Consider the following 22,859-nt stretch of genomic DNA (forward strand, 5'->3'; position numbering starts at 1 on the left):
TGAGAACTTTTAAAGGTTCCTCACAAACAAAGGGAAACAAAGTGAAGGTGTGTGAAAGTCTGATCTGAAGCTGAAAAAGAGTATGTTTGTGTATCTGTGTAAACAGCTGAGAAAGTAAGAAAATAAAAACACACATTAGAGATGTTATTTCCACCCTTAATGTTAATAGTATTAATCAGATGTGTGAGAGCTTTAGCAAATTATTTTTCCAGGAAGGAAAAAAAAACGCTTTGTATTTTGTATGGTACATTTCCCAGTCAGTGTGTGTGTGTGTGTGTGTGTGTGTGTTTTAACAGTGGCTAGAATGCTGTTCTGATTTTATCATCAGCTTTCACTACATCCAGCCTGAGAGGATGTACGAGCTGGAATACTACACTTATCACCTGAGACCTTTCTGATATCAGTACAGGTTTAAAACCTAGAGTTTAAAATAAATAAATAAGTCTTTGTTATAGTAGAGAAAAGAGCACCATTTATTGAAAATTGCAGCTTATTCACAGCTTATTTATTACAAACTACAGCTTATTAATGAGTTATTTATAGCAAGAAACATTTGTAAATATGCAAAAAGAATAAAGTAGCTGTGAAACTTAATAATTAAAAGGATTTATGTGATTCAGTGTTTAAAGATTTATAATAATAATCTTCTTGTTACCAGAAAACGACTTGGTTCTGTCTATTAATCCTGAAATCATGCGTTGGAGATGAAATTGTACACATTTTTATGTTATATGAGCCAAAAATGAATTTTTGTTCAGTGTTAAAGACCAACCCGTGACCCAGACTATGATCCAATAATGCTGAATTTACTTGACGTTAATAGAGTAATACATATATCTGGGATCGTTTCTGACATCAGCAAGGATCACTGGATTATATATTTTATGGATTTATAGAAAACCTTTACCTGCAAATTCACATATAAACGTAATTTTATAAGGTTCTGTCTTCTGGCCAATCATCATCCAGGATGAATATAAAATATGGCAGCTGAGGCCTTGACATCATCATCATCATCATCATCATCATTATCATCATCATCATCATCATCATCCGGCTTTTATTTATGCACTCTAATATAAATCTTCAGTAAGTAATTTTTCCTACATCCTGTGGGCAGGGTCCAGATGTTGGTTTCTGTTTCTTTTAAATGATTTAAAGGCAGAGCAGGGTGCTCTGATATAACTTTTCTTTTCACATGTAACATGCAGCTTATTCATTAAAAGATTTTTATCACTAAAGAAGTGATAAAAGTGAGGCAGATGAACAACGTCGTCCACAGAATCTGATGCGAGACAGGAACTTGTAATTGATTCCTAGTTATTAATCAAACGCTACTTTAGTTGAGAATGTTATGAAATTAGATTATAAGGATCGACATTTGGAGAAATACAGCTCCAAATCTGAAACACATTAAATATGTTTGTATTCAAATATTTATGTCTTTGCATTTTGCATAATACTCATGATAAACTAAGGAAAGAGTGAGATTCATTGATGGCCAGATGAAATGACTTGTTAATCAAGTGTTTTCAATAGATTTAAGGAGATTAACCTTTATATTGATGCAGAAAAGTGTATATTTTAAGATATTATAATTGGGCCTCATTTATCTCCTGTTGAACAAATTTGTGTGTAAATGATTTCTGCAAATTAAACCAAGAAATCGCTGATTTTTTTCGTACTCATGTGCGTATGTTGTTCAGCTGATGCTTTACATTTAGCCACGCCCACAAGGCAAAATGACGACTCAATCGTTTATGCTAATAATTCCTTAGACACATTGTGAGCTCTTCCTCCTAAAATGTTTATATTTAAGTAATTTAATCACTTAAAATTATTAAATCACATCATTATATGATTCCAAAGCCGATCAGTCGAGGTTCACATTAATTTACTCACATGTTAACTTTTTTTCCCCCTGTTTTTATGAATGCTTCATTTACAAGGTTTATAACCTTGATTCTTTTGTCATTACTTAATGGTCAGCTATTTAGTTTATGACACAGGATTTCCTGCAGGCGCTCTCCGTGTCGAATTGATTACGGTTGCCACGGCAACCTCCAAACCAAAACTGAGCACAGGAGTTGGCCTTGGGGTCGTAATACCATTTCACCACATACGTGCGACACGGCCCGGGGTCGAGCGGCTGCAGGCAGGAGTCGTCTGTGAACAGAAATGTTGCGTCTGCCATTTAGTTTTCATCCTCAGGCTCATTAGTAAAGGAACAGACACAAAGAACAGAATACAGTGATAACCCTCTGGCTTAAAAGCCCAGGATTTATTATACCAGTTGTTATCTATGTAAACAAAGTTTATATATTAATATACAAAAAACCTTTTCCAGTTGTTGGTTTTGTGATGTTTTCATGGCTAAAATGGAAAGTTGTTGCATAGAATATGATTTTAAAAAGAAAAAAATTAAATAATTAAAAAATTATAAAAATGATAAAAGTTAAAATTTTTATTTTTTTAAAATAAAATAAAATAAAATTAAATAACATTAAATAAATAAATAATTACATACATACATAAATAAATAAAACATATAAGTCAATAAATTGATGGTGACAGAAATTTAGATAAATAGCTAAATGAATTTATTAAACAAATAAATAATAAAAAAGTGCATCAAGTTTCAAGTTGAAATCCCATGTTTGTATACATGTGTAACAGTGAAACAGTTACCTTTACTAAATTCATCCTGAATCAGTATTAGGCGTGGCTCTGCAGTGGTGCTGCTGCTGGTGTCTGGTTCTGGTTTCTGTAAAGGTTTTCCTATGTGTGAACTGTATGTGATGTGCAACAGATCATCCAGGGTGTTCTCTTTCTCTCCATTAAAGAATGGAGCACTGGTGCTGTCTAGGATTCCTCCAGATGCTCCTGGCTGTTTCATATTAAAATACTACATTAATAAGAGTATAATCTCTAGCCTGGATATTATAGTGCTGCTTTGGTTTAGTATTAAAGCAATTTTAGGATTTTGTTCAGTATTAAATGTTCCAGGGACATAGGAACACAGATAGATGGACAGAGAGATAGATAAACAGAAACAAATAGATGTGTATATACTTTATTTTATACCACTTTGTCTTGCTCTCGTCAGTCAAAAATGGCAGATGTAGACATATGCGTCTTACCTGTGTGCGGTCAGCTTTAAAGGGTGCAGTGATTGTTCTCCTCCATAGTTCCTCATTGTAAAATGGTAGTCCAGGGGTTACAGGGAGGACCTCAGGACTGGGCGTTTGACCAAACAAGCCATCAATGTCCTCACAGAGTTTAGCCAACAGCTTACTCTCTAGTGCTAAACCAAAGAGAAGGCATTGAAAACAATCATGAGGTAAGTGAGGCAGATGTAGCTAGAATATTCACCATTTGATTTACACGTTATTCAGGTGGTCAGCTCCGTAGTAGCTTCATCTCTGATTAGATCAGTAAACCAGTAAACCACAATTGCGCTAGCTACATAATCTCACCAGACCCCAATAAGAGGTCATAGATGACAGGATAAGATGAAACCACGCTTATACAGCATGGTTTACTTCCATAGCTGTGCCTCAAAGAGTAAATGGGAACTAATTCCAAGTATGAACTAAAGTTGGAGAAACATTGCATCAAAAGATTTGACTGAGGAATAATTCAAACCAATGGTTTTGCTTGGCCAGGTCATTTCTGATTTGCATATAATTGAGATAATCTCCATTGAAATTGTGGCTCTGTGTGAGGTACGTTCATGAAAGATGGCTGTTCATCTGTCACTTTGTTGCTTGCTAACAGTGAACGTGTGATTTAAACTGAAATGTGATGAGGTAACTTACCGGTAAGTGTCTTGAAGTCACTAATCAGATACATGTGCTCCTCATCCGGGTCTGAGGCAATGGACTCCAGCTCTCTCTTGAAGCTCTCATAAAACGGATCACTCTGATTCACCACACCAATGACAAACATCTCGATGTTGCTGGAGTGTGCATCTTGGACTGCATCTTCCAGCTTCACCACATCCCTTTGGTCCACCTGGCCATCTGTAATCACCACCATCACTTTACGAACTCCAGGGCGGGCCCACCGGAACAGAAGATTGGCCTGATTGATGGCACTTCCTGTGTAGGTTCCCTCCCCCATGTACGGCATTTGGCGTACGGCAGATTTCACCTCATCACGGCTCAGGGGTCGATACAGATGGCTGATCACCTCAGTCTTGTGGCTGTACAGCACAATACCAACATGTGTGACATTGGGCTTGACAGAAACACGGTCGATTAGCCCGTTCATAAAGTCTTTAATGATTTCGAAGTTTTCGGGACCCACACTCTCCGAGCTGTCGATCACAAAAACCAGCTCCATGGGGCTGAATCTGCAGGTTACCCCACAGCCTGAAAGACACAGTCTTCTTAGGATTGTTCAAATGTTTGAAAAAATACAGACTCTGACTTAAGATGCAGTAGTGTGTAGACAAATCAAAGTCTTTTTAAGAGATAATATTTCATCATATCTGCCTTGCTATCTGTGCAATTTAGCACTTAACCATTATGCTCAGTGAATTATATTATTATTATTATTATTATTATTATTATTATTATTATTATTATTATTATTATTATTGTTGTTGTTGTATTGTTACAAAGGTTATACAGTGTATCACACAAAATGCAAATATTCATGAATAACAAAATCCTTTAGAATCAGAAATCAGAAATTTACATTAATGACACAGTCACAGATGGAAATCTTCCAACGCTGAACTGAGAGGCTGACGAAGCACCGACAGTTAGCAAAAGGTAAATATAATTGAGAAGAATGTGTACTTTGTCAAGGGTAAGTAGGCAAAATGTAAAAACTCACCACAAATGGATTTGATTAATTTGACAACTTCTTCTCTCTGCAACACACCAGACAAAAAAGACATACACTTTATCTTACATAAATGATTAGATATAAATCTGTATGCTTTCCAATGGCTCGCTCACACTTACAGTAAGACCGGGTTCTCCTTTTTGTCCTGGTCTACCCTGCAAAGTAAACACATTACTTGTGGGTTGTAAAATAAAATAAAATGTCTGATATCATTCATTATGACAATGTACTCCCTGAAAACTATTAGGGATTTATTATTTATTATTTAAATAAATAAATAAATAAATATATATATATATATATATATTTATATATATATATATATATATATATATATATATATATATATATATATGTATATATATATATATTTTCACAAAAGTACAAGGTTCTTACGTCTGGCCCCGTTTGTCCTGGTTCTCCTTGTCCTCCTTTTTCCCCTTTATGTCCTCGTACTCCTGAAAACCCACGGTCCCCCTGCAAAGTGGTCCAACATTACAATGGTGTCCATGTCTTCTTACAAAACAGGGCATGATTTCATCTTACCTTTTGCCCAGGTAAACCCTCTCCTGGGGCTCCTCTTGGTCCCACTAATCCCCGGAATCCAGGCTCACCCTGGACAAAATGGACATGCAGCATGTATCTCGTTTTGTATTCAAAATATTATAGTTGAATCACTCGACCAAGATATAAAATCCATGTTATAGAGATTTATACTGAATACTAGTAACTCATCTTGCCTTTGGGCCTTGGATTCCCTCTCCTGGGGCACCGGGTGGGCCGGGTGGGCCAGTCTGACCTATAGAACCCTATAAATAAAATAAAAAACAATTTTTTCCCTTTGGGGCACAAAATTGGTGAACCTTTTCATGGTCAAAACATTGCTGGAATATTTATTACTTGTATTATTTTCTTGTATTCATCTTACTGTGAATCTTTTTTAAGAACATGTCATGTGCTTTGGTACAACCATAATTTGAAACCTACAGGTAATCTCCAGATAACAGAGTTCGGAAGAGTCTTACATTAAAATTAATTACTAACCTTTGGCCCTAAACGTCCAATTCCTGGTGGTCCTACTGGCCCTGGAGGACCTGCAGAACCTCGATCACCCTGGAATAGAAAACAATCAAAAATTGCTTTAAATTGGACACTAAAAGACACGTGGTTTACAATTAGTCTGATAGTGGAACAGAGCAATGCAAAACTATGTGATTTGGATTGAGAAATATACCTTTTGGACTTCTGTATTATAACCTTTCATTTCTGCAATATACTACTATTGAAATTCTAAGTACAGTGTCAAAGTAAGAAAACAAGTTGAATCACAGTTTGACTCTAAGAACAGACAGGAAATGACTGAATTAGCTCATACCTTTGGTCCTGGAAAGCCTATCCCCACTGGACCGGGCTCTCCAGGTAGTCCTTGGGTGCCTGGAGGACCCTAAAGATACAGGGGATAAAAACAAGCAATGCAGTGTTTACTATAGCTGGACTGACTGAACTGAACTTCTGGTGATTATAAAAAGATTATGAAATGTCTATTTACAGGTGGTCCAGGATAGCCATCTCCCTTCAAACCTGGTGGTCCAAAGGGTCCAGGAAGTCCTTGTTCACCCTTAACAAGAAAAATCACAAAAAAACAAAGTTGAATAGCAAAAACAGATCTCAATTTTCTGAATTCTTATATTCTGTCAGGTTTTTAGTACCCAGATCTTGATCCTTTGGTCCTATAAAAACTTGTTTCTATTGGTAATAATTGGCATGCGATTGGCATATCTAATGGTTCTCATGTTACTACAGAGATGACTTTTACAATATCATTTGTTTAAGACTTGACCTTTGGCCCAGGGAACCCTATTCCATTTTCTCCAGCATGTCCTGGAAGTCCAGGTGATCCAGGATCTCCCTATAGAGAATACACTCCAAGTAAGATTCCATAATCTTGGATTATTCAGCAAAGTATTCATCTGTAAATCTGCATGACTTACTGCATTGACCAAAGATATCTGTCAAAGAAAGTTTGATTGTTGACCAAAAATCTCAATTACCTTACTTCCAGGTACTCCTCTTCCTGGAGGTCCAATTACCCCAGGAGGCCCCAGACCTCCTGGTTCTCCCTACAAAACAGAAACAGATATAAGACACAATTTAGTCGTATTTTGTAGCAACCAGTTTTATAATTAAAAGCATAATTGAAACAAGACTTTAGAAGCATTCTTGACTCATTTAAGCCTAAAAGAAGACTTTTTTTTCCTACCTTGGTCCCCACTGGACCCACTGGTCCCATGACTCCTGGTGGCCCTCTTGCTCCTCTCTCTCCTTGCTCTCCCTTTAAAAATAAGACACATATAATTTAAATATATTTGTACATGTGTCCAATTTAAACTGCTTTACAGTTTACAGTGGTGTTTTATTATGACCTAAAACATGCAGGCATAAGGATATCATAAAAACCTTTTCTCCAGGTAGACCTTTACCAGGTGGTCCCTCTACTCCTCTAGGCCCAGGAAGACCAGTTTCACCCTATAATTAGAAGATAATATATGGCCAAATATTGCATTCTGGAGCAGATCCAGTTTTCTTGTAAAATCATTATGTGAACATGCCAACCTTTGGTCCTCTTGCACCGTCTTCGCCTGGAGCACCTGGCTCTCCTGGGACACCTGAAAAGCCAGGCTCACCCTATAGAAAAGACATATTAATGTCTAAATCTGTCATTTGTCTGCAATTGATCCAAATCAGAATCATATTAGCCTTGTTCCCAAGTCCAGTTTAAAATCTCTAAGCAACTAAAGTAACTTCAGTAAACTCCAAGTTCTAAATCATCCTCGTTCATTTTCTCTAACCTTGACTCCAGGCTGTCCGATTCCTTTCTGTCCCGGTGGTCCACGTTCTCCTGGAAAGCCATGGTCTCCCTGTGTACAAACAGAAAATAGCCTCCACCTAGTGTTTCTATCAGGAACTCACTGTTTTCATGTTTCATTGCAGTTCAGTTATTAATTTGCGCAAAGACTCTACCTTTTCACCAGTGACGCTTATCCCTGGGAGCCCTCTGGGACCAGGAGGACCTATTGGACCCTGGGATCCCTACATGTGTAATGTTGTAGTGTTGGCACAAAGATTAGGACAAAAAGCGAAATGGATACACTGGTCAATTCATTGCTGCATCAATTGATCCAGTATGATACATTTAATACCAGACTCTAAAATTTGAAACCTTTTCTCCTTGAATTCCCAATCCAGGGGGTCCTATAGGACCAGGAGGCCCAAAACGCCCAGCATCCCCCTGTAGGATGCACAAAAAACTTTAAATATTTTATACTACTCTTAAAGAGCATATAGTTATTATTATTGTGTTATACCTTTTCACCCTTGAGGCCAAAACCTGGTGGTCCACGTGCTCCAGTAGAACCGTTATATCCTCGATCTCCCTGAGATTTAGATTTAGACCGGTTTAGATTTTCAGCCTATGCTAAGCTGTGTATTTGAAGTGGGTAAGATTAGTAGGGAGTAATCAGATCCAGACTAGTCAGCATCACACTGTAATGCCATTTGGTATTTAAAAAATGCACTAGCTAGTAGCACTATGAAGAATAAACATTTTTCAATTACAGAACAGTTTCGCTTTGAGTGTTTATTCCCCCAGCACTAGTGACTGCAGTAGAATAGAAACTCTAAGACTGATGAGGCTTGTGCAGTACAAAGCAAAATCTGCATTGTATAAACTGTAAGTCACTCACCTTTGGCCCTATTAGCCCCTCTCCTGGGAAGCCAGGAACCCCTTGAGGCCCTGGAAGTCCTGGTGGTCCCTATGTTAATAAATGCAGTCATTATTGCATTATTATTGATAGACTCATGCTAAGATATTTTGCCACTTTTTTCTTAGTGCTGACTTACAGGTTGGCCTGGTTCACCTGTTCCGATTGGACCTGCAGGACCTGGTCTTCCCTGGTTTCCCTTGTCACCCTAGAACCATTGCATATCCAGAATTCAAAGTTAAACACAGGTTGTAGGACAATCAGGTCAGTGTCTTTGTTCGACTGCTTGCTATGCAAAAATTCTGCAGAGGTAGAGGTAAACCAGACTGAACAGAATATCAACATACAAAACTATGTGAAATAAAAGCTCAGAATAGAACATCAGGTAATCTTGTTGAAGCTGAATAAACATGACATTCAGGCAGCAGAAGGATGAGCTTAAAACCTCTCACTTTCAAGGCAATGGTGCTCAAATTCTAGTTGCCTATTATTTTATTCAAACCTTGTCATGCCTAGGCTCTGTTCTCTAATCAAAACAAATCATCTAATTGTTTGAATTCTTCACCAAAACATGAAACTTAACCTAAATCAAGAACTTTAATTTCTAACATTTAATGTATACAATAAATCATGTCAGTTCACCTTAGGCCCAGGAAATCCAACACCGATATCCCCTCGAGGTCCAGTTGCACCAGGAAGTCCACGATCTCCCTAAATGCAGGTTAAACATTAAGACTTGTACATTGATTACATAGAAATTAGCTAGTTTTCAGCTTAGCTGGTAGATACTGCTAATGTTGTCAACCTGAATTTGATTTTTTTATGCTACTACTTATGAATAAAGACTTAAACCGAATTAAACCGGAGACTATTACTAATGTTAACTATAACTCCTACTGATTGATAATGTTCACTAGATGGTACGTATATCATGCTAACCTGTATAATTCTAAAACTGTGCATACTTTAAAAATGTCTATTTATGAGTCTACGTATATGACCTCAAAGACCAGCCCATAGGCCTTTTTTTCTTCTGCAGATCTGGCATGGCTATAGCATGACAGGTCAGGTGCTGTGAACTTTCTGTCTCCTTCAAAATTAAAATGTACTCTGTTGAACTTTACTCTGAATAATGCTAGCTTTCATTCACACTTCGATCTAAATATGGTATGGAATATTCTCAAAGCATTCTTTGTATAATCATGCATGCCCACACAGTTTTATTTTGGCAGGGGAACCCCCTCTAAATGTCAGCCATAGACAAATCCACAGATAAAACGCAGTGGAAAAGAAGAAATGAGTGTGCAGTAAAGCCCTGCTGTGTTACGCAGTGAGCAACAAATATCATTCGTTTTCTTGCCAAAGAATTGCAATGGATTATTCTTACTTTGGGGCCTTCCTGTCCTTCAGGTCCTTCCTCCCCTGGTGGCCCTTGGGGACCCTGAATAAAACACAAACAAAAAGCACTGAGGTGATAGATAGATAGATAGATAGATAGATAGATAGATAGATAGATAGATAGATAGATAGATAGATAGATAGATAGATAGATAGAGATGTATGGAAGGAGTCTCCAGTGTCAGCACTCAATGGTAAAGCTGTAACTTTAAGTTTTCCGATATCTTCAAAACAGAGGTGCTTACTTTTTTTTTTAACAATTTCTTGGTAACATGATAATGTTAGGAACCACTGGGACAGTTCCCTGCCAGACCAGCATGTGTTTTGCGCCATGCCCCTCCTATTGTTCTGATTTCCCACCTTGTCACCTGTTCCCCATTAGCCCTAATGTTCTGGACTACATATAGGAGCCCTTGTGTACCTGTCGTCGTTGGTCATTGTTTGTTTGTATGTTTGTTTGTACACCTGTTTGTCTGTTCAGTGTTTTGTATGTTTCCTTGTTTGTTTGTTTAGGCGCTATCAGGTCATAGTTTTCCATGCTCACGTGATGGTTTAGTAATCATGGTTATTCGCCCCATGCCTTGTGTCTGTTTGTTTGATCCATGTTAATAAAACAGTGCTTCATTTTATCCTGCTTATGGGTCTGGTACTCTCTGTGAGGGAGCTTGTGGCTACCTCGGCAGTCATGGTTCAATCCCCACTTCAGGCAGTGTCTCCCTGATGTTACAGACTGACTGAACATTTTGAAGACCCAGCAGGATTACCCAGTGAGTTTCCTATTTTTGGCAAGGACCTGTTAAGTGTTGGAAAAGGCCCTGGACTATCAATCGACAACATCCAGCTGTCCACCTGTTTGGTTGTCAACATCGTTCCGAGCAGGTGGATTTCCTTGGCCCCGTTTCTTCAGGGAGGTGCCTCTACTTCTGTTCCAACCCAGGTGGAAGACCTATTCTATTGTTCTGATTTCCAAACTTGTCACCTGTTCCCCATTAGCCCTAATGTTCTGGACTATATATAGGAACCTGTCTTTGTCGGTCATTGTTTGTTTGTACCTTTGTTTGTTAGCCCGTTCGTCTGTTCAGTGTTTTGTATGTTTCCTTGTTTGTTTGTTCAGGCGCTGTCAAGTCAGGTTACCATGTTCACGTGATAGTTTAGCACTCATGTTTATTCACCACATGCCTTGAGTCTGTTTGTTTGATCTATGTTAATAAAACAGCGCTTTGTTTTTTCCTGCGTATGGGTCTGATATGCAAGAGCTCGCAACTACAGTACCACGGAGATCTGGGTTCGATCCCAGCTTTGGGTGGTGTCTCCTGGACGTTACAGATAAGCTTTTTTGTATTTCTTTTTCAGTTTTTCTATTTTTGTTTTTTGAGAGAGAGACAGTGAGAGAGAGAGAGAGAATGGAGATGATGGGATGACTGTTTATATCTGCTATAACATAACACATTTAATGTGATTTTCTGTTTAACAATCAATATAACTATAAATGATTAAAACGTACACTGTGTAAAAAATGTCTTTGGCGTAAGAGGAATAAAATCATTGGGGATGTGCCGTTATTGGAAATTACTCCACTTTTTTCCCGATGATCACTTCACTTCATCATTCAATTAAAAGTGTTATTGAGTTAAGGGAATCTTATTGTAAAACAGTATAAAGATTTTTAATAGCCAAGACAAATACCAAATCGTATTGCATATATTATCAGTGTATAATATGATACATGGAGAATCAGCTGATGTATTGCATAATATAACAAATGAAATCAAGTCTGGCTAAATGAGGAGGTTTGGACCGTGCTGTAGGTTATGATAACGCTGATCTGCCCACAAAGCCAGACATGTCTACATTTCCCTATTCTCACTTTAATCCTAGCAAACAATGTCTATCAAAATAATATCCCACATGTCTGCGTTCACTGTGTTAACATGCTCGTTGGTACGGGATTACAAGTGATCCTCTGCTCGCATTCCATAAGTGCAGCATGGAGGACGAGCGCCTATGGTTTAATTCATGACTGTGTGTAAAATTTCCATTTAAAGGGAGAAAATGATGATTTGATTTTTACCTGCTCTCCTCGGATACCTCTCGGTCCTGGAGGTCCTTCAATGCCCTGAGAAGTACATGATTTTACCTAAGTACTTGATTGAAGTTGATTATATACTCAAATAAAAGTCTAGGATGTAGTTTAGGAACACATACCTTATTTCCTTTTAATCCAGGAGCTCCACATTCCCCTCGGTCACCCTAGAAGATACTCACAGCTTTACAGATCACACACAGCGAAGAGGAATTGTATTTTTTTTTTTACATTTATACCACAGTGTTACTGAATTCTGGATTCTGATTGGTCAGAGGTTACTCGTTAATATTGTATATTAGCTACTCTGACTGCCAGAAGTGTAGCTGAAATTAAAAGTTAAATGAATGCATGTGTTCTGATATGTTAACATTTCTACACTAACAGATTACAGTGGGACTCATATGAGTTTTACAGAAACAGAGCAAATTTATGCGTAATTGTTGACGTGGTGAAGTTTTCAGTAAGGGCATGCTTATGGAAGGAGTCTCCAGTGTCAGAGCTTTGAAACTGTCAGAAGTAAGGCTGTAACTTTAAGTCTTCCAACATCTTTGTTTATTATTACATTTCTTGCATATTTTTAACCACTGTCCTTCCAAATGTGTCTTTTTGCACATTGTCTTTTTGTGATTTGACTTTTTTCTGTCTCATTATCTCATTATACATTTTTTTTGTATCCCTACTGCATTTTAATTGTAGAGCACTGCCCAAGCCCACTGTAGCCTAGTGGTTAGAGGGTTGGTTTGTTGCAGCAGTGGTGGTTCAAGTGGTTAAGGCTCTGGGTTGTTGATTGGAGGATCAGTGTTTAAGCCCCAGCACTGCCAAGCTCCACTGTTGGGTAATTGAGCAAGGCCCTTAACGCTCTCTGCTCCAGGGGCACTGTATTATAGCTGCCCCTGCGCTCTGACCCCAACTTCCTCAGCTGGGATATGTGAAGGTAAGAATTGCACTGTGCTATAATGTATGTGTGGTGATAGTAAAGGCTATTAAAGACTTACTAACACCATTAAGTTGTAACCCTTACCTTATCACCTTTGTATCCGGGTTGTCCCTGCAGATGACACACACACACACACACACATAAATAGTGATCCACACAGATACAAAACAAAGATTATAAAATCTACAATGAAGAATGCAGCTCTGTAGGAGTCACCTTAGGCCCGTATGGTCCTGGGGGTCCCACAGGTCCAGTTTCTCCCTACAGCACAGTGAGAGAGGAGATGAATGATGAGGAGGTGTTATTCATTATCCATTAGTACATTTTTAACATAGGAGTTCATTCATATTAACAGTAATGTCTTAGATCAGGGGTGTCTAATCTTATCCACAAAGGGCCAGTGTGGTGCAGGTTGGCATGAGTTTGGTTTTTAATAGACTCAGGTGTGGCTTCTGCTCGGTTGAGATGAAACCTGCACCCACACCAGCCCTTTGTGGACAAGATTGAAGACCACTGTCTTAGAACATTATCTTAAAGGTTCCTTAGTTGTGTCTTGTGTTTTTCTGTCAGTATGGTTCCAACCCTAACTAACACTTTTCCAAGTGTAGAAATCAAAATGCATACATACATTAATCAGGCATTACATTATGACCGCCTGCCTAATATTGAGTTGGTCTCCTTGATGCCAAAACAACCCTGACCCATGGACTCCACTAGATCCCTAAAGGTGTGCTGTGGTATCTGACACCAAGATGTTAGCAGCAGATCCTTTAAGTCCTGTAAGTTGCGAGGTGGGGCCTCCATGGATCAATTGGATTGAGATCTGGGGAATTTGGAGGCCAAGTCACCACCTCAAACTTGTTGTTGTGCTCATCAAACCATTCCTGACCCATTTTTGATTTGTGGCATGGTGCCTTATCCTGCTGAAAGAGGCCACAGCCATCAGGGAATACCGTTTCCATGAACGGGTGTACATGGTCTACAACAATGCTTAGGTAAGAGGTACGTGTTATAGTAACATCCATGTGTATGGCAGGACCCAAGGTTTCCCAGCAGAACATTGCCCAAAGCATGACACTGCCACCACCGGCTTGCCTTCTTCATTGTTGGCGCTTTTGGTGGTGCACAGGAGTCAGCAGAGGCACCCTGACAAGTCTGTGGCTATGCGAAACTGCAATGCACTGTGTATTCTGACACCTACTTTTCTATCAAAACCAGCATTAACCTATTCTTTGTTGTATCGGACCACACGGGCCATCCTCCGACTCCCCATGTGCATCAATGAGCCTTGGCCGCCCATGAACCTGTTGCCAGTTCACCACTGTTCCTTCCTTGGACTGCTTTTGATAGATACTGACCACACGCACATGCTCTCAGGTAAGAGACGCACACGCACCTGGCCATGCACGTGGTGTAAAAGAAAACGTGATTCATCAGACCAAGTAACCTTCTTCCACTGCTCCGTGGTGCATTTCTGATGATCACATGCCCATTGTTGGTGCTTTCGGCAGTGCACAGGAGCAGGGGCACCCTGACAGGTCTGTGGCTTTGTGCAACAGTAGCTAGTCTGCTGAATCGGTGATCGGTGTATGTGTATATCTGTATTTGGATATACAGTATCTCACAAAAGTAAGTACACCCCTCACATTTTAAATATTTTATTATATCTTTGCATGTGACAACACTGGAGTTATCTTCCACTCCTCCATGATGACATCACAGAGCTGGTGGATGTTAGAGACCTTGCGCTCCCCCACCTTCTGTTTGAGGATGCCCCACAGATGCTCAGTTGGGTTTATGTCTGGAGACATGCTTGGCCAGTCCATCACCTTTACCCTCAGCTTCTTTAGCAAGGCAGTGGTCATCTTGGAGGTGTGTTTGGGGTCATTATCATGTTGGAATACTGCCCTGCAGCCCAGTCTCCGAAGGGAGGGGATCATGCTCTGCTTCAGTATGTCACAGTACATGTTGGCATTCATGGTTCCCTCAATGAACTGTAGCTCTCCAGTACCGGCAGCACTCATGCAGGCCCAGACCAGGACACTCCCACCATCATGGTTGACTGTAGACAAGACACACTTGTCTTTGTACTCCTCACCTGGTTGCCACCACACACACTGACACCATCTGAACCAAATAAGTTTATCTTGGTCTCATTGGACCACATGACAAGGTTCCAGTAATCCATGTCCTTAGTCTGCTTGTCTTCAGCAAACTGTATGCGGGCTTTCTTGTGCATCATCTTTAGTAGAGGCTTCCTTCTGAGACAACAGCCATGCAGACCAATTTGATGCAGTGTGTGGCGTATGGTCTGAGCACTGACCGGCTGACCCCTCACCCCTTCAACCTCTGCAGCAATGCTGGCAGCACTCATACGTCTATTTCCCAAAGACGACCTCCGGATATGACGCTGAGCACGTGCACTCAACTTCTTTGGTGGACCATGGCGAGGCCTGTTCTGAGTGGAACCTGTCCTGTAAAACCACTGTATGGTCTTGCCCATCGTGCTGCAGCTCATTTTCAGGGTCTGGGTAGTCTTCTTATAGCCTAGGCCATCTTTATGTAGAGCAACAAATCTTTTTTTCAGATCCTCAGAGAGTTCTTTGCCATGAGATGCCATGTTGAACTTCCAGTGACCAGTATGAGAGAGTGTGAGAGCGATAACACTAAATTTAACACACCAGCTCCCCATTCACCCCTGAGACCTTGTAACACTAACGAGTCACATGACACCGGGGAGGGTAAATGGCTATTTGGGCCCAATTTGGACATTTCCACTTAGGGGTGTAGTCACTTTTGTTGCCAGTGGTTTAGACATTAATGTCTGTGTGTTGAGTTATTTTGAGGAGACAGCAAATTTACACACTTATACAGGCTGGACACTCACTACTGTACATTGTAGCACAGTGTCATTTCTTCAGGGTTGTCACATGAAAAGATATAATAAAATATTTACCAAAAATGTGAGTGTGTGTGTGTGTGTTATTAGAGTCAGCTCTGTTTTTTCAGCTCACCTTTACACCTTTTTGTCCTGGCCTTCCTTCAGGTCCCTGATCTCCTTTTTTCCCCTGAAACAAACCCCATAAAAATCCATCTTCATCTTCACTCATTAACACATTATCACTTCTTCAGCATGGTGCTTTTTCACTCACAGGGTTTCCCGGAGGTCCTCTGTCTCCTTTCTCACACACACAAGCTTGCACTCGTGGACACTGTAACACAAAACCTAGTTAGTAAAAACACCACTGTGTGTAAGGTGCACGTTAATAATAATTTTGTACAACATGAACTGAAACACTTACTTCACTGTTGGCCACTTTTCTCTGACAAATAAAAATACAGAAGGAGAAATTAGAATATATTTCATAAATTTCTGAAGCACCTTTTAGCATATATGTGTAATAAGAATATAACACAATTCCATTATCGGTAATCGGATTTAAACTGAAAGTGGGTGTGGCCTGGACAGGAGGGCGTGGTGTAGATCTCTCTGGAATCCTGAGCTCTCAGGACTGCTCAGTTGGAAGTCCTCCAAACACCATAAATGTAAATATATCATAGCCGCTTCCTCATGATGTTTTTTGTGTGTGTTGTTGTGGAGTACTAGCAAGTGAGGATGCTCTCTTTTGTTATCAAGTGAAATTTTTCCACTTGGAATCTTAACCATCCAAAACGCAGCACAATCCACGGCATTGTGGGTTCAGGCCTGACCTTTAATGTGTGATATTTATGAACATGGAAACTGTTGTGTCCCAAACACACAAACAGCTTTATCCCAAACAGCTTTATCTGTCCCGGCTCAGAGAGATATGTTTCATATTTGTCTGTTACTATTGATGTGCTGCACATGCTTTCTTTATTGGGTGCTAATATCATAATATAAAGAGGATATAAACCCTATTTAGTGCTAATAATGCTAATTAGTAGTAATTTTACTATAACACTAATATTACATTATAGCTTATGTTTAATGTTAAGCAAAATTTACTGCTATAATGCAAGGAATAAAATTCTATTCTCTATTATTATTTTCTTATAACATCATATCCCAGTGTGTTTTGCTCCTCTAACATGGTGATGATGTAGCTTAGTGGTTAAGGTGTTGGATTACTGATAGAAAGATTGTGAGTTTGAATCCCAGGTCCTCTAAGCTGCCACTGCTGAGCCCCTTAACAAAAAAAAAAGATCAATTGTAAGTTGCTCTGGATGGGGTGTCTGCCAAATGTAAATGCTCCTCTAATATCACAGCATTGAACCCATTATTATAATTTACTTTTATTAAAGAATTACACATCAGGTGTCCTTAAGAAAAGTTCATTTGTGATATTACTTACATTATGGCAGGCTGTAATGTACATGGATCAGGCATAACATTATGATCAGTGCCAAGTGAAGTGAATAAAACTGAGTATCTCATCATCATGGCACCTGTTAGTGGGTGGGATATATTAGGCAGCAAGTGAACATTTTGTCCTCAAAGTTGATGTTAGAAGCAGGAAAAATGGACAAGCGTAAGGATTTGAGTGAGTTTGACGAAGGGACAAATTGTGATGGCTAGACCACTGGATCAGAGCATCTCCAAAACTGCAGCTCTTATGGGGTGTTCCCGGTCTGCAGTGGTCAGTATCTATCAAAAGTGTTTCTAAGGAAGGAACAGTGGTGAACCGGTGACAGGGTCATGGGCGGCCGAGGTTCATTGATGCACGTGGGGAGTGAAGGCTGGTCCGTGTGATCCGATCCAACAGATAAGCTACTGTTGAATAGGTTAATGCTTCTGAATACTTCTGAATAGGTTAATGCTGGTTCTGATAGAAAGGTGTCAGAATACACAGTGCAGCGCAGTTTGTTGCAAATTGGGCTGCATAGCCTCAGACCAGTCAGGATGCCAGTGCTAAGCCGTGTGCTCCCCTAAAAAGTGCCAACAATGGGCACGTGAGCATCAGAATTGGACCACGGCGCAATGGAAGAAGGTGGCCTGGTCTGATGAATCATGTTTTCTTTTACATCACGTGGATGGTCGGGTGCGTGTGCGTCGCTTACCTGGGGAGCACATGGCACCAGGATGCACTATGGGAAAAGGGTAAGCCTGCAGAGGCAGTGTCATACTTTGGGCAATGTTCTGCTGGGAAACCTTGGGTCCTGCCATCCATGTGGATGTTACTTTGACACGTACCACCTACCTAAGCATTGTTGCAGACCATCTAGACCCTTTCCTGGAAATGGTATTCCTTGATGGCTGTGGCCTTTTTCAGCAGGATAATGCACCATGCAACCAAGCAAAAATGGTTTAGAAATAGTTTGATGAGCACAAATTTGAGGTGTTGACTTGGCCTCCAAATTACAGAGATCTCAATCCAATCGAGCATCTGTGGGATGTGCTGGACAAACAAGTCTGATCCATGGAGGCTCCACCTGCTGCTAACCTCTGGTTTTGGCAGCAAAAGTGGGACCAACACAATATTAGGCAGGTGTTCATAATGTTATGCCTGATTAGTGTAAGTGACACTACGAAATAGCTTGTTTCGAAAACTTTCCACAGCATTAAACAGATAAATTGTAAGAACTGTAAAAGTCCCGTTTTTTAATTAAAAGAAAAATCTTAAATTTGCTGTGGTATAAGAAGATTAAATCACTTGGATAGGAAAGTAATCAGTTTTTGGATGGAAACAGTTATTCGGCTTTGTACTGGCTGCATTACACCACTCTGTTGATTATTTATCTCTAACAGCACACCCCAGGGATTGTTAGTAGCACGAATGACCAGGGTTTATCTTACGAGCTCCTCAAGTAGTCTTTCCTCAAGGTCTGGATCGTTGAGGTTGTGTACGAACTGCTGCGCCGGACTGCTAGCCATGGCTCGTAGCTTGGGGTTGTTTTTGCTGCCCTGTGATGTCAGGCTGATGGTGAAGAGCTTTATGTTGTGACCTTTGGCCTCAGTGGTTGCAGCCAGGATGTCAGGACTCCGTGGATGGTCAAAGCCGTCAGTCATCAGCAGCATCACCCTGACGTTCTTGTCATCGGTTTCACGTACGAAGAGGTCTGTGGCATTCCCTATGGCGTAAGATGTGTACGTGCCCTGCCCAATGTAGGCCATGGAGGACACAATGTTCATGAAGTGGTCCAGGTCACGCCAGTTAGAAAAGCTCTGCACGATGGACACGGAGCTACTGTACTGGAGAGCGGCGAGACGTGGCATCAGATGCCAGTCTCCAACCTGCATCTTCATCACCCGGGCACCCAGCGAGCGCGTGAAGTTCTTCTCCTTCTCAAAACGGTGCAACATGGCGCTCTCTGAGCTGTCCAGGAGGAAGGCCAACTCCAACGCACACACCAGCACTGCTCATGGAAGACATAAGAATCCAGTCCAAAGGTTACAAATGGGAATAGCATGTGTGGGCGTTGATCATTTTAACATCTGTTTGCATCCAGCATCCAGCAGCAGGTTTCGAAAACACTAGAGACTCGCAATCTATAAACGAGGGTCATACAAAAAAATACACAAAACTCAAACTTACCTTTTCCATCTTTTGTGGTCAAGTTGTGCGTTTGGTTTCTTCGTGTCTGACTTTGAACATCGTGTGAAAGTAACAACAACGAGAAGCACAGCAGCGTTGACCTCCACAGCTTAGCCTTCATGGTCAGTCTAGAAAGAGTAAGAACTGGTTAAAGGAATCGTTCAACAGAACATTACATCCTCGTCCCGTTATCCCAAAGGCCATCGATCAGCCAGGACGTGTTTCTGGAACTACGCATCTCAAAACAGCTTAACGCTACCATCATAACAAAACTCTCACTTTATACCACATGCCTTAAACAGACTCTATTCTTACAAAGCAGAAGAATAAATTCAATTAAATTTTATTTGTGTAGTGTTTTCAATAATGGACATCGTCTCAAAGGAGCTTACAAGAAACATACAAGTTAAGAAACATACAAAAGTCCAAAATTAATGTTAGACAAAAAGTTCAGATTAATATTACTTTATTTATATAATACTTTATTTATTTATATTTATTTGTTTCAATCCATAATTCATAATGAGCAAGTCTGTGGCAAATGGTGCAAAGAAAAAACCTGTAGATGGAACCAGACTCAAAAGGGAACCTTTTTGACCTGCAGTCATAATAGGTGCAAATGTAAATCAGTTTATCATCTGAATCACTTCCAATGTACAATTTCAACCTTTAGCCTTTGAACCATGCCTCACACCCAAGCCTAGTATTAAGCTTTTTCTCATTCATTCTCTAAGTAAGGAATAAAACCCTCTGTGTCACACAGTCATAGGGAAATAATCAATGATCACAGTGGTGTGATAAAGTGGAGTTACTTTTACCGCATTTATTAATATACTGTAATTTTTATACATTTATTGCTATGTTTAATATCATCAAAACAAGTCCACTTTGTTTGGGGAAAAAAACACAGCTTGACATTTTCACAAGAAACTGCAAATGATAAACTCTTCTGTCCTCAGGATAAATGTCAGGAAAGTGACAGAGAGCTTCTTTACACAGCACTCACACTGGAGACTCCTTACATCAGTGTTAAATAGAGAACTAATAGAGTTTTTGAAAACACAGAATCACCAGTGGCTACATCGCTTGCATAACTGGTAGCCTTTAGGTTCCCTTACCTAATAATTCCCTTACATTGTACCTTATCTTTAATAACATTGTTATTAAGATTTTCTAACAATGTTGGTTAAGTTTTTTGTTGTATTATAACTTTTTATTTTATTTTATTTTTTGCAATCGTAGTGAGCACAGACACACTCCTTTATGTAACAAATCTGCATTCATTAATTAAGATCATTGAGTAAAATGATATATATTAAAGCTTTTAAAATCCATTGATTAATTTGTTTATTGAGTTGAGGTCTATTTTAAACCCATAACAACATGCATGCACATGGCAGAGTAAGAAAACTTGGAAGAAGATGCTGAAGTCATTATGAATCAACAAAGTAAAACGTTTTTAAGTATCTTACCTTTCATATCATGCAGACGTGAGTGATTTTAATCCTGATCACAATAATCCTGTCACATGCTCACACGGATCTGGATCTGACATGCCGATGGTGCAGGAGGTATCACACACCATCATGGTGCTGACCGCTCCTCCGCATCTCACTGGTTGCCAGATCTTCAAAAAAAAACTAACTCTGAGAGGATTATTCTTAAATCATTACAAAATATAAACATATCAGTGAAATCTCTTATGGTATTTTTTCAGTCCATATAATACTAAGGTCTTGTTAAATCAAATATTAATACATTTAATAATACACTAAATTAAAAAGAATAGAGTGTTCATTTTATGCAACATTTTCAATGGTGAATATTTCAGATGTATAAATGAATAAAAAATAAAATTCGATAAATTATTCACCAGGCTGTTGACGTTGAAATAGTTCACTGTTGATGATGAACATAATCTATTATATTGTGGGTTGCCAGGTTAGTCATAATTCTCCCAAATGAGTTGCTGTTGCTTGAAGATAATAAGATAAGATAAGATAAGATAAGATAAGATAAGATAAGATAAGATAAGATAAGATAAGATAAGATAAGATAAGATAAGATAAGATAAGATAAGATATAAGATAATATAGAACTTTCTTAAACCTGAAGGAAGTTCTTTTGCCAGAGACTGCTTCAGATTACAAGAAAAATAAATATCAATGAAATATAAATATAAAATAAATGAAATGATCTATAAATACAAATGTATTTGAAAATATACATGAAAAATAAATGAAATATTCTATATATACAAAATGTATTCAGTAATATCTTCATTTCGTTCTCTTTTCCTCTGGTAGAAATTCACTGCTTTACTATGTTTGTATGACTTGTTTTAGGGTTTGTTTTCCTATTAAACCTGGTAAAATATCGTCGACGGACAGAGAAAAGGTGATGCTGTCACGGTGTGTAAATAAGCAGATAGACTACAGTAATCATCTGACTAAATCTCAGAGATATACATTATAAATACAGAACCTGATGAATGTGTTAAAGAAAGAGAAGAAGGAAATCGTACACCTCTTTACACCTACTCCCTCCTTGTTTTCACTGGAACCGTATTTTTGTACATGCTGTAACAGTAAAAGTCTGTGTTCCTCGAATTTGGAGGCGAGGGCTTCCTCAATGGACCACAGTGCTGCCAGGAACAGAGGAGGAGGACATGGAAAAGAACTTGAAAGAAACGAGATTGCCTCGAGTCTTCAAAACGGAGCAGAAAACCATAAATCTACGCTGGGCAGAGGACCGGGGTGAAGTATAGAATAAAAAGCTCTATGGTCATTTTTTACAACTTGTTTTTTCCCTCAGGGATCACTATGAGATCGCAGTTATGTGTGAGAGCTTTTGTGACAGCTTTACTATTCAGACGGCTTGTGAAATCAGCAGAACTTCGCAGAACATCTCTTGGCGTGATTTTGGTGTAATATTGGATGAATCACGCTATTATTTATGATCCTGAGGGAACTGATGTCACTGTAAAAAAAATGTCCCTTGAGGCTTGGTCCTCATGCCAGCCTGTGTGCTGGATGTTAATAAGTTTATCTAGTGATGCTAATTTTTGTTCAAAGGTTGGCAAGTTCATGTCTTTTTAATAGCAGTTGTATCTTTCTGAATTAATCTGCATGCTCATATCACGCGCCAGTGTTCATACAGCTCTCAAAAAAATCATTTAAAGAATTTTTTAGGGATATTAAAGTGTCAGTTTAATTGATTTTGTTGTAATATATGAATATAATGTTCTTTTTAAGTAACATTTAATATTTCAAATGTATAAATGAATAAAAATAAATAAATAAATAAAT

The 22,859-nt window shown here is 39.2% G+C and overlaps 1 protein-coding gene across 1 annotated transcript; it reads right to left on the reverse strand.

The window, feature by feature from the left end:
* Positions 1 to 472: 472 nt before the first annotated feature.
* On the reverse strand, positions 473 to 21,157 carry col28a1b (collagen, type XXVIII, alpha 1b). The gene is made up of 35 exons (XM_058376415.1): positions 21,024 to 21,157; positions 19,552 to 19,679; positions 18,813 to 19,372; positions 16,339 to 16,359; positions 16,189 to 16,248; positions 16,051 to 16,104; positions 13,253 to 13,297; positions 13,121 to 13,147; positions 12,219 to 12,263; positions 12,085 to 12,129; positions 10,003 to 10,056; positions 9,258 to 9,326; positions 8,755 to 8,823; positions 8,598 to 8,666; positions 8,220 to 8,288; positions 8,075 to 8,143; positions 7,876 to 7,944; positions 7,704 to 7,772; positions 7,468 to 7,539; positions 7,312 to 7,380; positions 7,115 to 7,186; positions 6,906 to 6,974; positions 6,695 to 6,763; positions 6,404 to 6,472; positions 6,230 to 6,298; positions 5,899 to 5,967; positions 5,595 to 5,663; positions 5,401 to 5,469; positions 5,251 to 5,331; positions 4,974 to 5,009; positions 4,843 to 4,879; positions 3,819 to 4,373; positions 3,141 to 3,304; positions 2,689 to 2,887; positions 473 to 2,166 (listed from the first exon to the last, which is right to left on the reverse strand). The coding sequence occupies exons 2-35, from the start codon at positions 19,670 to 19,672 to the stop codon at positions 1,994 to 1,996; spliced, it is 3,456 nt and encodes a 1,151-aa protein (XP_058232398.1). The 5' UTR covers positions 19,673 to 19,679; positions 21,024 to 21,157; the 3' UTR covers positions 473 to 1,993.
* Positions 21,158 to 22,859: the final 1,702 nt, after the last annotated feature.

The sequence above is a fragment of the Hemibagrus wyckioides genome, linkage group LG23, assembly GCF_019097595.1.
Source record: "Hemibagrus wyckioides isolate EC202008001 linkage group LG23, SWU_Hwy_1.0, whole genome shotgun sequence".
Taxonomy (NCBI): domain Eukaryota; kingdom Metazoa; phylum Chordata; class Actinopteri; order Siluriformes; family Bagridae; genus Hemibagrus; species Hemibagrus wyckioides.

Excerpts from the sequence above, each read along its gene's own strand:
- col28a1b (XM_058376415.1), bottom strand. The coding sequence starts at position 19,672 with ATGAAGGCTAAGCTGTGGAGGTCAACGCTGCTGTGCTTCTCGTTGTTG. Across the intron at positions 6,764-6,905 it reads GAGGAGTACCTGGAAGTAAG|GGAGATCCTGGATCACCTGG; the intron begins GTAATTGAGATT and ends TATTCTCTATAG. Across the intron at positions 5,664-5,898 it reads TTGGACGTTTAGGGCCAAAG|GGTTCTATAGGTCAGACTGG; the intron begins GTTAGTAATTAA and ends TTTTATTTATAG.